The following is a 15,399-nucleotide window of genomic DNA, read 5'->3' on the forward strand; positions in this document are numbered from 1 at the left end:
CCATAGCTGAATTAAATATTCAAAGATAATGACTAAAGAGAAAATTAGCAACCTTAGCTATGGAAGCCTTATTTTTTTTCTTTCCCAGAAAAAGATAAAATAATTTCAACTTAGTAGCCTTCAATAATGCTAGACCTAACTCTTCGGAGAAGCAAAAGTAAGTGAGGGAGGACAGTAAAACATTTCTCAGTTAGCTGTGAAATAATTCTGCTGGTGGCCATAATGAGAGCATCACACTGTGGGTCTAAATATAAACCACTGTTAGGAATATCACATCTACATTCATCATGAGGTCCAGATTTGTATTAAAAAACTGGGTATCATCTGTGGCACAAATCTGGACTTTTATTGGTATAACCGATTTGATTCTGAAAGAAAGTAGGCCTTAGTTATCAATGAATTCTTAAATCTTTTAATATTTGTACCACCATGTATACTATCTATATAGAGCAGCAGTTACACTATGAATCACTAGGATCCATTGTTCTGGTGAAGGCAATGCATCTAATTCATGGAAATGCCCTAGAGCAGTGTCTGTTCTTTTTGCCCAATATATTTGTAGCTGGTTTCTCTGGCCCCAGTAGTTTCTTCCTTTACAGGCCCACTTTTCCATGTGAATTAGAGGCACTCTCTCCCACTGATGGTGGGCATGGAAAGCACACCTTAGCTGTGGTCCTAGTAACTATTTGAGAGTTTGGCTCCTTGGCCCTATGTGCTGGAAGGCTGTGCACTTTACCCTGATAGCAGCAAATCCCTGGGGGCGGATGGTGCCACTGCTGGGAGTGATGGTGAATTCTTTTGGTTTCATAATGGGTATTTCATCCTTGCTCCAAGATGGTCTTTTGTACTCTGAATACTGATCGCAACTTGAGATGCTTTTGTGGCCATCGCCATCCCCAGGGACACGCAGTTGGAAGGTCATGGGGACCAAGGAGGTATTATTGAGGGAACACATCAAGGTATGAGGGAAGCCTGGAAAACAAAATGTGAGGTAAGAAGTAAGAGCCCCACTATAGCGTCCTTTGAACTTTAACCTCGGCTAGCATTGGCAAACCTCTCAGATGAACTGTCTATGCAACTCATTGTTACTTGCTTAACTCTACTTCTCCCTGATATAGTCTTCAATTGTACAATCAATGAATGCACTTCTTTTCTTTCTTTCTTTCTGTTTCTTTCTTTTTCTTTTTCTTTCTTTCTTTCTTTTTTTCTTTCTTTCTTTCTCTCTCTCTCTCTCTCTCTCTTTCTTTCTTTTTCTTCTTCCTTCCTTCCTTTCCTTCCTTCCTTCAATGAATACTTTTATACACTTACTATGCAGCAACAATAGACATAAAACCATCCCTTGATGTCCATCCAGGATCCTCTCAAGAAGCAGCCTCTATTATCTGCTTGGTGAATAGTCCTCCAGTAGTATATTTTGCATTTAATTTTTTGCATAGAGTACAGATTTTTTTTAAGAAATTGAATCCTCTTTGCTCTTTTTATTTGCCAATGTGTGAAAGGAGAAGCCTGTGTGGTTTTCCCTACTGTGTGACTTAGAGCCTGCCAAAACATTCTATAACTCATCCTGGACCTGTCTGAGGCTCATGCACTCAGGGTCGATGACACAAAATCCAATAATAGCCTCTCCTGAGAGAGACTTTACAATCTCCTTTGGAGCCAGCCAGAGACCAACACACTGGCTTTTATCTCCCTTAGACAAAGCTATTTTGTCATGTTAAATCTAGCCTTCCTACGTTCAGTTCAGGGAGACTCCTGGTCCTTTTCTAAAAGATATGGATCCTCCTTGCCTGGCAAGCAATAAACTGAACTCTGATTTTGGATTCCCAAGGTGCCAACTGTATCTCCTACCACTTTCAGAACAAGAGGAGAACAAATACGCATATTTCTACTAGAGGCAAACATTACTCTTTCTACCTTGAACCCTACTGCAATAAAACACAATTGATCTCAGGAGCAGTTATTACATCACCGCAGGGGGTATTTTGACTTGATCTACTTCTGGAGATCCCCATGACTGAGCCTTTGTCTACACATTAGGGCTGCTGGAGGAAACACATTTATATCTCCTTTGTGATACCACCTGCCAATCTACTTGGAAGAGATCTGTTATGGAAAAAGAATTGCCTGATTAAGTATACCTGAAGGATTTTCTTGGAAATCCCAGAGCAACTGCTCGAAAGTCAGTTTCACAATCATGTATTGCTGCATCCAACTTTTCTGAACCCTCCCAGCAAGGACTCCTGAAACTATAGATTCCTCACCCTTATTTCACCTGACCATTTATGGAATAAGCACTCTTAGAATGTAAGGTGTATTTTGGAAGTTGTTCGTATAAGGATTCACACGGGTCCTTCCAAACTATTGCTCAGACTATTTCCCTGAAGCTAGAAGTTTTTCCGAGAATAAAGCCAGTTGTAAGCTCCTAGCTAGAACAATTCCTTTCACAACTACCTGTAAACCCCATATTGCTTGTTAAGAAGCCTAAAGAAGGGAATATTATTTGATTAAAGACTGCATGGTCATTACTAATCAAAGTGTTACTTCTAGGCTTCTGCTTGCATCAAATCCTAATACTACTGGGTTTAGGCTTTCCTCATGCTTTCTATGATTTTTTTTCCCGCTAACCTTTGTAAGATCTTTCTATAATCATTACAATTAAGATTTTAAGGGACAATACAATTAATTTACACCCCACTTAACACCCTCCTAAAGTCAATTTAAATATTTCTTCTTGAGTGAAATATGACCGGTTCATACCTGGGCCATGGGAGACAACTACCATGCTGCTTTTTTTTTAATCTCTATATTTATCCCAGCAGCTTTGCCCTCAAACCCTAATTTCTCTGACCAAATTACACAACGGTCAGGTCCACTGAATACCTGGAGCCTTCTAAATTCCTTATTCTCATTCAACATATTCTTGTAGCTCCTGAAAAATAGTGAGTGTGCAGATACTGACCCTGCCCCTTTGGGTCTATCACCTGGCGTATCAGCTGTTACTTGGTCCGTTGTACTCTTTGATGAATCTGAGGATTTATCAAAGCTTCAGTGTTCCTTCAGGGACAGTCACCACCCAAATTCTATAATCCGACTCTCTCATGCTACTGTAGCTTCAGTCAATCTAATTAATTATTGTATATGTCATCCAACATCCAATCTTACCATCAAAATATTTATAACCATACTTTAAACATTTCAGATATTAACCAACAGTACAATACTATTACCTCTCATCAACTTTAGTGATTTATAATAATCTAACACCACCAATCCCAACAGGCCCTGATGCCAAATCTAGAATCTTCATCTCTAAGCAAACAAGGCCCTCTAACACTAACCTATAACAGACACCTCTTCAAGAATTCGCCTTACTGCCAATATGGGGACAATATTACCAACTTCAGTTAGCTCAATGTACTCCCCAACACTACAAGTCTCTGCAAACCTTCTTTAACTCCATACAATATGCCAGTCATCCTGAAATAAATTCCTGAAAATAAATTCCAGAAAATTCCTCCAATCCCTGGCTTATTCCTGTAACAGTTAATTTTTCTTGCATCTGCAACTATATGCACCCTTACTGGTCTTTCATCCCTGAGCCAATAACATGTTTACTTTTGTCTGACTCATCAAAGCCCTAATTGCACACGTGAGATAGTAATTAGGAAGTTTCCAATAAAAAACTCTTCCATGGATGATGTTTCTTTGTGACGAGGAGGCCAATCTTCCTGGAGAAATAAATAATGACACTTTGGATAAGAGTCATGAGAGAACTCTAGTTCTAACTTTGGGACTTAAAAAGATTATCATAAAATAATTTTGAAATTGCATCAAAAAATTGTCTCTGACTTTGGCTTTTACAGTGCAGAATCCAGAAGAACAGCAGGTATCTTGAATTAACTGACCCAATTGGTTTTGAAAATGAAATAGCCCTAGATTTCCTGTTGGCAAGCAAAAAGGTATGTTTTTGTTAACATTTCCTGCCACACTACAGAGAAGATTAAAGAATCCACATCCCAACTAAAAGAAATGAAACTTGAATTTTGAAGTTGGACTTAGGAGGGTTAAGTTTCATATCTCAGACCTGGGGAATCTTGGGTCCTGTGTCTGCAGTGTCTTCCTGCCTCTTGTCTAGCTGCCTTATCACCAAATGGCTCAATAAGATGTTATACAACAAAAGAAAAATAAGCTATTTCTAATTTTCACCTTAGCTAGTTACTAAAACTTCTAGCTGGACCAAGCATGAGAAATCGCTGTTGATTAGTATTTTTATAGCTCTAGGAAACAATGAATTAATTACCCAATAATGACCTTTCCTGTATACTTAGAGATAAGAACAGACCAAATGGAAGACATTAATGGGAAAAAAACCTACCTAGCTTTGGAGCATGCATAAATGGTTTTACCCACTGTGTTACCCAGAGTTTGTCAATATCAAATACAGCATTTTTAATAAATCAATGGCATTCCGGGCATATATATATATATATACACACACTTCCTGTTGGCCATATTTTGTTGAAATGTACTAATAGGGGCTTTGATGCTTTTTAATGTTTGGATTCAGATATTCTTGGGGCTCACAAATTGGCTTATCATTGGTATAGTACCAACATTAACCTTTCAGCAGTGAACAATAGGGCAGATTCTAGACAGTGAATCAGTATGAGATTTCTTGGAGTGACTGAGGTGCTTATTTAGATTCTGCTTTCTCCCTCCAGGGCAATATGATATAGGGCACATTTTCCAAATATTCTGTGTTGGAGTTCATATTTAAATGCCTGTGGAAGGGTACACTGCTGTCATGCATCAGTCATCCAGACCTCTCTGTGGACTCAGCTGAGCCGTTTGGAGGATAACTGCATAGATCTTTGGGTAAGTAATTCACCTCTTATTGTGGATCAGTCCTAGTAACCCTGGAGAGCATGTCTGTCTTAGTTGGCTGTCAGACAATTTTCAAGTTGTAAGTCACTTTTACTTTCCTTCAAAAACTCTATCACTTAAACGTGCCCTACAAATTTATACAAATTTCTCCAGCCATTTTCATATTCTATGGTAATAAAGAGACATTCAACTCCATTTATATAAATTTTCCTATATGTTAGAAAATGTTAAATGTTAAAGCAACTGAAAAAGGCTCTATGAATCAGCTTTTTGTAAAGAAGAGATATTTTTGTAAAGAAAACTTTTCCCCAAGTAGATGGGCCTACTTGAAGCAAAAGAACTGAAAATCAAAATGGAGGAAACAAAGAAAAATGGAAAGGATTGTGCACTATGGATTCAGAGTAGGGTTTCTCAAATTATTACCTAAATTATTTTTAAATTTCTAAATTAAATTATCACCTCCTCAAAGAACCACTGTGATGATGAATTAATTTTCAATGAAATCAATTAATTAAATGTAATTTAAATTAGATTAATTTCTCCCTAGTGAGAAAAATTAAATACTAAGGAATAAGATTCTGTTGGGTAGGGCTGAACTTTGGAGGACCACAAACATTGATTAGATCATGCTTTTTTTTTTTCAACCCCAAACAAACAATTTTTGCCCCTTTGGGGGCAACATTACCCCTGTTCACAGTACATGACTTAGACAGATCTCATTTGAAATACTCATTCTGCTACTGCTGTGTGACCATGGGAAGTTATTTAACTGTTCAAATGCTCAGTTCTTCCAGCTCCAAAATGGGAATCCTAAATAGCATCTCCTCAAAGGATTGCTAAAAGGTTTAAATGTAGTACTGCATGTAATTCACTTAGCAGTGACTGGAATATAAGCAAGAACAAATAAATGGAAACTTTTACTGCTAATGCCGTCATTCTTTATTATTAGAAATGCTGAGACAGGAGGAAATGACTCAGGGAAGTAACTGAGCAAGGAGACAACACAAAAATATAGATGTCTTCCATTTGGAGTGATAGAACACCTGAGTCAAACCACCACTGAATTCACTTGAAACTTGAGAGGATCTCTGTGAACAGGATGCTGTGTAGCCAGACTGGTGAATCAGAACCTGCATATAAATAGTGTTCAGGTGGGCACCTGAGGGGTGCAGTCAGTTGAGCATCTGACTCTTGCTTTCGGCTCAGGTCATGATCTCAGGGTTGTGAGATCGAGCCTGGCACTGGGCTCCCTGCTCAGTGTGGAGTCTGCTTGAGATTCTCTCCCTCTCCCTCTGCCCCTCCCTGACTTGTGCTCTCTCTCTAGAATAAAAAATTAAATCTGATTAGATAGATAGATAGGGCTTTCAGAACATTCAGATAGGAGTGTGAAGCCTAAGGCTTTCCATTTTTCTACTGCTGGAAAAGCCGGGATGACCACAGGCTGACAGCTCTTAGTGCCCAGGACAGGGTTATAACTTCCACATACAAACTAGGAAATGACACCAAAATGCACTGCTGCAGAGGAAAGAGAGAACATTTCTAGACCCTTTTAGCTATTACCCATAAAAAAATGGTAAGAGAGGTTCTTTGTAAACCTTCTTCCTTCCATGTTGAGAGAAAAGTAATTCCACTCAATTTCTAACTTCAAATGGAAAATACTCACCAAAGGAAACATCACCAAAGTGCAGAGCAGGAACATTAAAATGGAAGGTAGGTCCAATGACGCAGCCTCTGGAAATAGGAATACAAATTGGGGGAGTGGATAGAGAATCCAGTGAATTCAGAGTAACAATCAGGAACTAGGGAGACAATAAGTCCTAAAAACCATCAACTGGCATTAAGTCAGTAGGTAGTCGTGGCCGAGTGGTTAAGGCAATGGACTTGAAAGTGGCATTAAGTCAAGCATAGAATCTAGCACTAAAAGAAACTACAAGATGATGGTCTATCACAGTGGTTCTTAGAGTTCTCTTTCAAAACTTGAACCACTGGATTTTAGCAAATGACGCTGTAGTTAACTTATCACCAAATTCCTACCAATGAATGAAGCAGAGAAGACACATCACCAAACCAATGGCACAGAATATTAATGTGGATAAATACATATCATAGCTTTATCATGCTCTATCCCTCATTCCCTGCCCTAAGCAGCCACTAATCTATTCCCATTTCTCCTTTTGGTTCTGTCAGTTTGTCTCTTCACATATCTGGGGGCTCTAATGTTAGGTGCATATATGTTTATAATTGTTGTATTTCCTTAATGGCTTAACTCTTGTCATTGCAAAATGTCCCTCTTTGTCTCAAGTAACACGTTTTATTTTAAGTCTATTTTGTCTGATATTAGTACAGCTTTCTTTTGGTTACTGTTTGCCTAGTGTATCCTTTCCCATCCCTTTTAGTTTCAACTTATTCATATTTTTGGATCTAAAAGAGCATACAGTTGTATTGTGTTTTCTGGGTTTTTAAAAAAATCCATTCTGCCGATCTCTGCCTTTAATTTAAGTGTTAAATATATTTACATTTAATGTAATTACTGATAAAGTAGGATTCATGTCTTACACTTTACTCCTTGTTTTTTATATGTCTTAATGCCTTTTCATTCCTCTTTTTCTCCATTATTGCCTTCCTTTATGTTAAATGGATATTTTCTTAGTGTAGCCTATTAATTCCCTTATCATTTCTTCTACTGTATTTTTTAGTTAGTTTGGGGAATATTTGAGAGAATGGGCAATCACATTCTGAATTTGGAAAAATAATTCACAGAGTCAAAGGTTACGACAGTAGGAGTCATGCAACAGGAATGTCCAACAAACTCAAATTCGTGAGTCACTGTACCTAATATACAACCTTGCATGTAGGAGGTGCTCAAGAAAAGTTTAAGTGAATATCCAAAATACACATTTATTCCTAATAGAGTAGCAATGTGTATGTATGTGTGTCAATAAATGCAGTATTAATTATTAGGCTGCACTTAATTAGGGAGTGGGCACATGAAATTGGAATGGGCTTTCTTATTCAACCTGAAGGACAATTAGCCTGTCTTGGCCAGTATTTTCCTTTTTCCTACATGAAAAGTAAAGTTATGGCCTTTTAATACCCTATACATTCTTACCCTTGGATAGGGTGATTATTATTTTTATCTTAAATATTTATAAGAGCAGAGCTTTAAGGTTTTGTCTTCCCCGTTTTGGATGGAGGCCCATCAATGATGCTGGATGTTGTGGAGGATACTCATGATTCTGAGCGATATCTCTTGAAGTCAGGAAGTCGGAATACCTTATTCAGCTGGGGCTTTGAAGAGCTGGTCTGCTGGAGTTTACCAAGGACCCTCAAGGATCAGACAATCTCTGAAAGGGAGATGGAGGTTGCATTTGCAGGTTTGCTCTTCCTGCTTCTCCAGAGAACCATCTCCATTGCTTGTCATGAGATGTGAATTGTTATTGAGGTGGGAGGTGAACTAGAGCTCACATAATGTGAAAAAGTTCTCCTGTCCTCCTCATGTTCTGTTTATCACTGACAGATGTCAACCGTGGGCCAGGATGAGCATGGTGCCTCTTCTTGAAGAGTCAGTGTTACTCAAATATTTAGAAAGCAACACTGATTTTTTTCTATTATCACAACCACAGATGTATTATGGAAGAAAATATAAATGCCTTCTGAATGTTTCAGATAAGTCTTGAGACTTAAAAAGAAGTTTAGGATTATGGCAGTCTGTCTCAGCCATGCCACAGTAGCCCTAAGACACAAACATTCATTCACTCTCCTTATTTGTTAGAGGTTGTGTTCGTTTGCTAGGGCTGTCATAACCGAGCACCACAGACTGAGTGGCTTAAATAACAGAAATTATTTCCTCATAGCTCTATGGGCTGGAAGTCCAAAATCAAGGTGTCAGTAGGGTTGGTTTCTTCTGAGGGACTCCCTCCTAGGTTGAAGATGGCTATCTTCTTTTTATGTCTTTACAGGGTGTTTTCCTACCTGTGTGCTTGTTCTTATAAGGACACCAGTCACATTGTATTAAGGCCCACCCATATGACCTCATTACTTCTTTAAACGTCCCATCTCTAAGTGCAGTCCCATTCTTAACTGGGTATTAGAATTTCAATATATAAATTTGGGAGGACACAATTCACTCCATCACAGGGACACGTAGGTGGAGGAATTGAAAGAAGTGGTAATAACCTTTAAGCTTATCTTCAGATTCTGAATTTCCAGTAACTATCATGAGACCAAAAATTTTCCTAGGATTCTTCAGGCCACAATGTCTATGTTATCTCCAGACCCCAAGGGAGACCTTAGCTGTAGATGGAAGGAGGTCCTGCTAGCAGTAACCATAGTAAGAGAGACTGCCATGGTAATTAACAACCTGGTGCTGTGAAAATCTGAAGAGGATCTGAGATGTGTTCTGCAGACATGATCTCTCTAAGCACCAGGAACCAAAGTTGTAGATCTGCCCAATGGGTTGGTCACAGAAAACTTCTTTTTAAAACCTGAGGACAAACTCTGCTATTAATGACTTTCAATCATCACAAACAGCTGGAGAAGCCATCAAAGGACTTCAAGCACAAAAGCTGCAAATGTCTAGCCTAGGATGACTGACGCTCTAAGTAGACTCTTTTACGATACCTGGAGGTATTATAGGTACGAGCATTTAAAAATTTTACTTAAAACAAAAATGAAAGATGAAAGTTTAGAGAAACTGGGATAAAAGTTAAAGCCAAGTCCAGAAGATGATTTTATCTAGGTGTTACTGTAATGATTTATTTTCCCTAAATATCCTAAAAAAGAGAGTATAACTAGGAACTAGTTTAATGTTTTAAGTCCCTATTTTATAAAGCTATAGCTTGTAGAAAAACTAGATCCCCAAAAGGCATCTGTATCCACATTATAATAGTAAGTTACACGTGCTCAGTAGGTAAATGCTGGTGGAAATTTAAAACACTCCATTATTTTGATGTATTCCTACTAACAAAGAGAGTTATGGACATCCAAGACACGATCTGGTTTTGAAGTTTAAGAAAGCAGTAGATAAAAGCTTCAGTTAGCTTCCACATTAGTTATAGATAATATCTTACCTAATGGTCAATTTCACAGGCTCAGGGGACCCATTGACATTGACCAGGAACACTTCTTCAAAGTGCCCCAAAATGGCAGAACTGAACGAGATCTGGACCGCCTGGACTCCATTTGGTTCGATGATGCCTTCCGTGGGGCTGAAAACAAAGCAGGCCCCCAAAGCCGAAGTTGGAGGGATCACGTTGAAGAGGGCATCAATGCTGCCTTTGTTGGAGAGTATTGCCTGTATCAATAAAAAGCCAAGAATGCAAAGACAGAGCATGAACATCTGATTTATTTTCACATAAGCACGTGGCTGTGCTGTTTAATACCAACCCAGAGAGAGAGCTGCAGGAATTAAAGCCAGAGACAAACTCCAGGGGAGAAATGAACAGTCTTCCACCTTGAGGGTTTGAAGATAAGAAACCCAATGCAGAAGTAATTTTGTGTTTTTAGTATCCTCTTTGGAACAGAGTTGTCACATGTACTATAGTCATGTTCTAAATACTGATTGTAATTACATCTACTGAAAAGAGGCCTTAAAATGCCTTTTCCTGATACTCTGTAGGGTAACTGAGGGAAGATAGGTATTTATCTTATATGCATGAGAAGGTTGAGAACAACTGACATACTGAAAAATAAGAAGTCAGAATAGAGGAGCAAGAATTACCTAAGCCTCTGTTTATAATGTGCCTGGAGAATGTGAACGAGACATCACTGTGGATTCCAGATGACAAGGATTCTCTTTGTTGTGCTATTAGATTTCATTCTATTGGGATACTGTCACCTCAAACTCTATTGCATGGATACAACTCTATTGCTTGGGGATGCTTGTGTAAGCAACTGTTTTACTATAGCAAAGTTTTATTCCTATACACCATAGGCCCATATTTGCTTGCACAGTAGGTATGTGTATGTAAAAAGTTCATGCCTGGCATTCAGAGTTGTCCACACCTGGCTCAATCCATCGCTCCTGCTCCCACCTCCCGTGGTGCCTGTCGGAAGAGCTTGTGCTTTAACCAATCAGCTCTGTTCCTGGGCTTCTAAGACAGTCTCTATTCCTTGCCAATGCTTACACCTGAACAGGTGCACAGCACGTTCTTCTATTTACATACTGCCTTTGACCTGCACTCAAAGCACCGAAGAGAAAGAGCACAGGAGATCAGGAAGAAATGTACAGAAAGGTATGGGGGCAATGTCAGGAACCTAGAAGAAGCCGAGGGAAGAGAATTTCCAGAAGGGGTTGAATGTGGACAGAGCTGACCGGGAATAAACTCTAAGAAAATGTTACAGATTTTTTTTTAAAGATTTTATTCATTTATTTGACAGAGACACAGTGAGAGAAGGAACACAAGCAGGGAGAGTGGGAGAGGGAGAAGCAGGCCTCCCGCCAAGCAGGGAGCCCAATGTGGGGCTCGATCCCAGGACCCTGAGATCATGACCTGAGCCAAAGGTAGACACTTAACAACCGAGCAACCCAGGCACCCCCAGATTTTTTTTTTTAATTAAAAGACATCCCTGCCTTGGAGAAGAAAGGACTCCAATAGAGTGTGACTGCAGAATTCAGAGTCCAAATGTTTAGGGAGCGAGTGAGTACAGAGGAAATAGTGGTTGATTATTTGAGATTCCTGTTTTGAGAGGGTAAGAGGTGAGGAGCGAGAGTGGGGGCGGCAAAGCTGTGGGAAGTATGGCAGAGGAGACCCAGTATATTTATATTAAATGCAATAATGCATACTCAGTACCCAGCCCACATGTTTGTTGTAGTAAGAGAAGAGGGCTAGGTAACCAAGGGAATGGGGTCTGGGTGGATGTGGGGTGTTCACCAGCTCAAGTTGCCTCCCGAGAAGCAAAGAAGAAGGAATCAAGAGCATGTGTAGAATAGAGTCAGGGGCCTTTGCAGAGGAAAACCACCACTTTTTCCAAGAGAAGATGGATGATGCTCCAAGAGAGATACCTAACTAATTGTTGCTTATTATTTTATTCATCTTTTTACATTCATTTTCCATCCCCCTCACTCAGTTTTAAGTTTCCTGGTCACAGAATTCATGCTTCACCCTTCATTCCTTTTAAACAGACCATGTAGGAAGTGATTATGGACAGGGACTCAGAAGCCAAATTGCCTGGGCTCAATTCCCAGTTTTACCAGTGACTTCCAAGCTGTGTGACCTTGGGAAACCTGCTTTGTTTCTCTGTGCCCCAGTTTCTCCATCTATAAAGTGTAAGTAGCACTAACTTCTCAGATTGCTGTGAAGACGAAATTAATTTATGTAACTCTTAGAATAGAGTGCCTCACAAAGAGGGCCATAAACAACAGCAATTGCTGGCTATTTTCTCAGTGCCACACAGAAGGGGTTTGAAATGTGCCTGTGCTGAAGAAGTGACTGACACACAGTGGTAACTTAAAGGCAACTCAAAGGTGTTAGTGGTAATTCAAAGGGAATTCCATTCAAAGGGAATTGTTTTTCTCTCTAAGGAGATGCAGGATTGCCTTTTTATGTTTTGGTTAACAGCAATATTTTACCCAGATTTTGTACAAGGCACCAGGTCTTCCATGTTCGAGAACATGCATGTCATTCCTCTCCCCCTGGGAAAGAAGCACGTTCATGTGTATGCAGAATCCAGCAAGTCATTTGGGATGAAATTCTGAGACCTTTGATTACCTTACCCTTGCAGTCCAATTCCTTGGGGAGAAGAAAATTTATACTAGAGCTTCACCTTGTTTGCCTTCTAATTACACTGGGGAATAGTGTACACTCTTGGAGCTCTGGTTTACTTTTTACATGTTTGCTAAGTTCAGCAATGACTAAGGGCAACAGCTAGTTATTCAAATTCGTCTCAAGGAGGTAACATAATAAATTGAAAGAGAGATGCAATGAGGCATCAGCACTAAATACGCAGAGAGTGCAAAATATTCCTCTAAGAAGCACCTTACCATGTCCTTCTCTGCCAATGCACAGCGCTCAAAACTGTCCATTCTGATGCAGCACCTCATCTAACACTTACTTAGCTGGCTGAGCTTTACTTTACTGGTCAAATCTAGGAGGGTGGGAAGTGGTGGCCTCAAATACACTTTGGTTAAATTGATAAGAAATTATTATTACACTCACGGAAAACTTAACCATTTTGCATCAGAACTAAAGGTCCTTTTCTGATGTGGCATCCACAAGACACAGTCTGTGAGATATGAGGGAAATTCACCCTGGATAAATGGACAGAATGTGAACTTACGGACAGAATGTGAACTTCATAAGAAGCATTGCACATTTTTTTCCTCCCAAAGCAACTCTTTTTTCAAAATGCAAAAGACAATGCAACATAGTAGCTATATGCCGTATTTCAGTTCATGACAGACATGTGACTCGTTTCTTCATTTAAATCGTGTTCTTATGTATATTCCATCTCATTATGACATTAACATCTCTATTTACCTTTCACACCGTCCCATTGAGGCCACAGGTACTTTAGTGAATGTGGGGATAAACCGCACCGTAGGAAGCTCTCAGCAGCAACCAAGCATCTGCCTCCCATGCTGAGGTTAGGCTGAGAGCTGAGCTGGCTTATAGGCTGGATTTGCTCATGGTGAGAGCCCCGGGATTGAAAGGGCAGCAAAAAGCCTTTCTTCCCAGGATACAGGGCCCCAGTAAGCCAGTGCTCGCTCACATTTACTAGCTGAACGACCTTGCCAAGTTACTTAACCAACGTAGCAGAGTCAGGTTTGCTGTTCACTGAACCCACTTCCTCTTTCTCCTGTGCTCACAACTAGACTGCATTTCCCAGCGACTCTTGCAGGGATGCACAGCTGATGGGATGTGAATAAAAGTGGTGTGTGTCACCTATAGGGCCAGCTCCTAAAAAAGGTATTCCGAGTGCATCTCTCCCTGCTCTTTCCCCTTCCACCTGCGTGGACACATGTGAGGCTGCAATCCTGCAGGCCACACGGTGGGGGGGGCAGAGCTATGAGCTGGAAGGAGCCAGGGGCCCGATGCTCTGCAGAGAGCTGTCGGCTGAGAGGTAACCTTGCTTGAGACTTTATGTGAGCAACGAAATAGACTTGTCATGTCTGAGAGAGTATAGATCTTTGTATTTGTTACAATATCTAGCATTACCTTAACTAGTAAAATTTCTCTTAAGTGCCAGCTTCCTTGGCTATAAAATGGGAATAGTCATTGCACCTACTCCCTAGGGGTTAGTGAGGACCAAACTAATGAATGTAAAAGTACTGGTATTGTGCTCAACATACATGAAGGATGATGTTGTTGATGGTATTAACCACTCTCTGCCTCTTCTTGTTCATTTGTAGAGCAGGTACAATAAAACCTGCCTTTCCCGCTTTTGTCACACGTGAATAAACGTGTACACAACACAAGGAAGCATGGAACCTGACACCTATTTGTCACTCATTAAATAATTGCTTTTATTACTCCATTTAGAGAAATACAAACATTTAAAGTTTATGAATATTTGTAAAATAAAGTTTCGGTGGTTATAATTTGATATAATGTAAAAAAAAAAGTACCCTAGATACAAAGTTAGTGGTGAGGTGACAATGCAGTAATTTTGATCCTGAAGAACCCATGATTACATCTTGTAAAAGGATCATTTTCTATCTAATTGGAAAGACAAAGCAGGGAAGTTTCAAACAGAGAGTTCCAGAAAGTACAATGACTGGTTTTTAATCATGGATTGGAGACTAGTGCATTCAGAGAAAATGCTGAAGTATGAAAACAGCTGTCCTCATTAGGGCATTCTGGAAAATGTGAAAGTTTCTGTCTTCTGGTCTGTAGGATTTATGTTGTCAGAGAGCAAGCATTAAATGGGTGGGGAGAAGATTATGATTTTCCCCTTTGCAATCCATAAGATGATGAGAATAAAACCAATTAAAGTATGCCTTGAGGAAACTTCGAGGGGAAACCTTCAACAAGGCTAGGAAGCAAGGAAAAGCCAGATCATTCCACAGTCTGAGTGTGAGTAATAGCAAATGGATGTGATTCGATACATTTTCTATCAATATACACATACACAAAATAAAATAAACCTAAAGAGCTAAGTACTATTTGAGTCTCAATGAACAATTCTAGTGCTTACCTCATAACAATGTACGGATCCAGTGAAAACTTTTCCAACGTCCAGCATTTCAAAGTTGAAGTGAATCTTTGGTCCCATTCCTTCCCCTTTGATTCGGAGGGGCAGACGGATCTCTCGGCCTATAAAAACAATTCAGATTTTATTACCCTGAAGGATGCTTCATTACCCCCAAATTAAGCACAACGTGTTGCCAATGTAAGCAATCAACAGTACTGCACTGGACCCAGGGAACTGCGGTTTAACCAATGCTGACGATTTAGCTTATCTTTAGGAAACAGGAACACTGGTAGTTTCTTATCTTTAGGGAGCAGCTTATATTCTAATTTAGGCTGATATTTTAGCAGAAAAAAAATTTTAAAAATTTAACCCAGTCTTAATGGT

General features: G+C 39.6%; 1 protein-coding gene across 1 annotated transcript in view; it reads right to left on the reverse strand.

The window, feature by feature from the left end:
* Window positions 1-15,399, reverse strand: part of HYDIN (HYDIN axonemal central pair apparatus protein) — a 374,533-nt gene that overhangs the window by 205,650 nt on the left and 153,484 nt on the right. Inside the window, exons 14-17 of the mRNA XM_073880040.1 lie at window positions 15,019-15,137; window positions 9,954-10,177; window positions 6,548-6,615; window positions 737-972 (exon numbers count right to left, since the gene is read on the reverse strand). Coding sequence (XP_073736141.1) covers window positions 737-972; window positions 6,548-6,615; window positions 9,954-10,177; window positions 15,019-15,137 — 647 coding nt within the window. The remainder of the gene's footprint in view (window positions 1-736; window positions 973-6,547; window positions 6,616-9,953; window positions 10,178-15,018; window positions 15,138-15,399) is intronic.

This window comes from Callorhinus ursinus, unplaced genomic scaffold, assembly GCF_003265705.2.
Source record: "Callorhinus ursinus isolate GAN/ISIS: 27379988/994484 unplaced genomic scaffold, GSC_fseal_2.0 scaffold37, whole genome shotgun sequence".
In the NCBI taxonomy this organism is placed as follows: domain Eukaryota; kingdom Metazoa; phylum Chordata; class Mammalia; order Carnivora; family Otariidae; genus Callorhinus; species Callorhinus ursinus.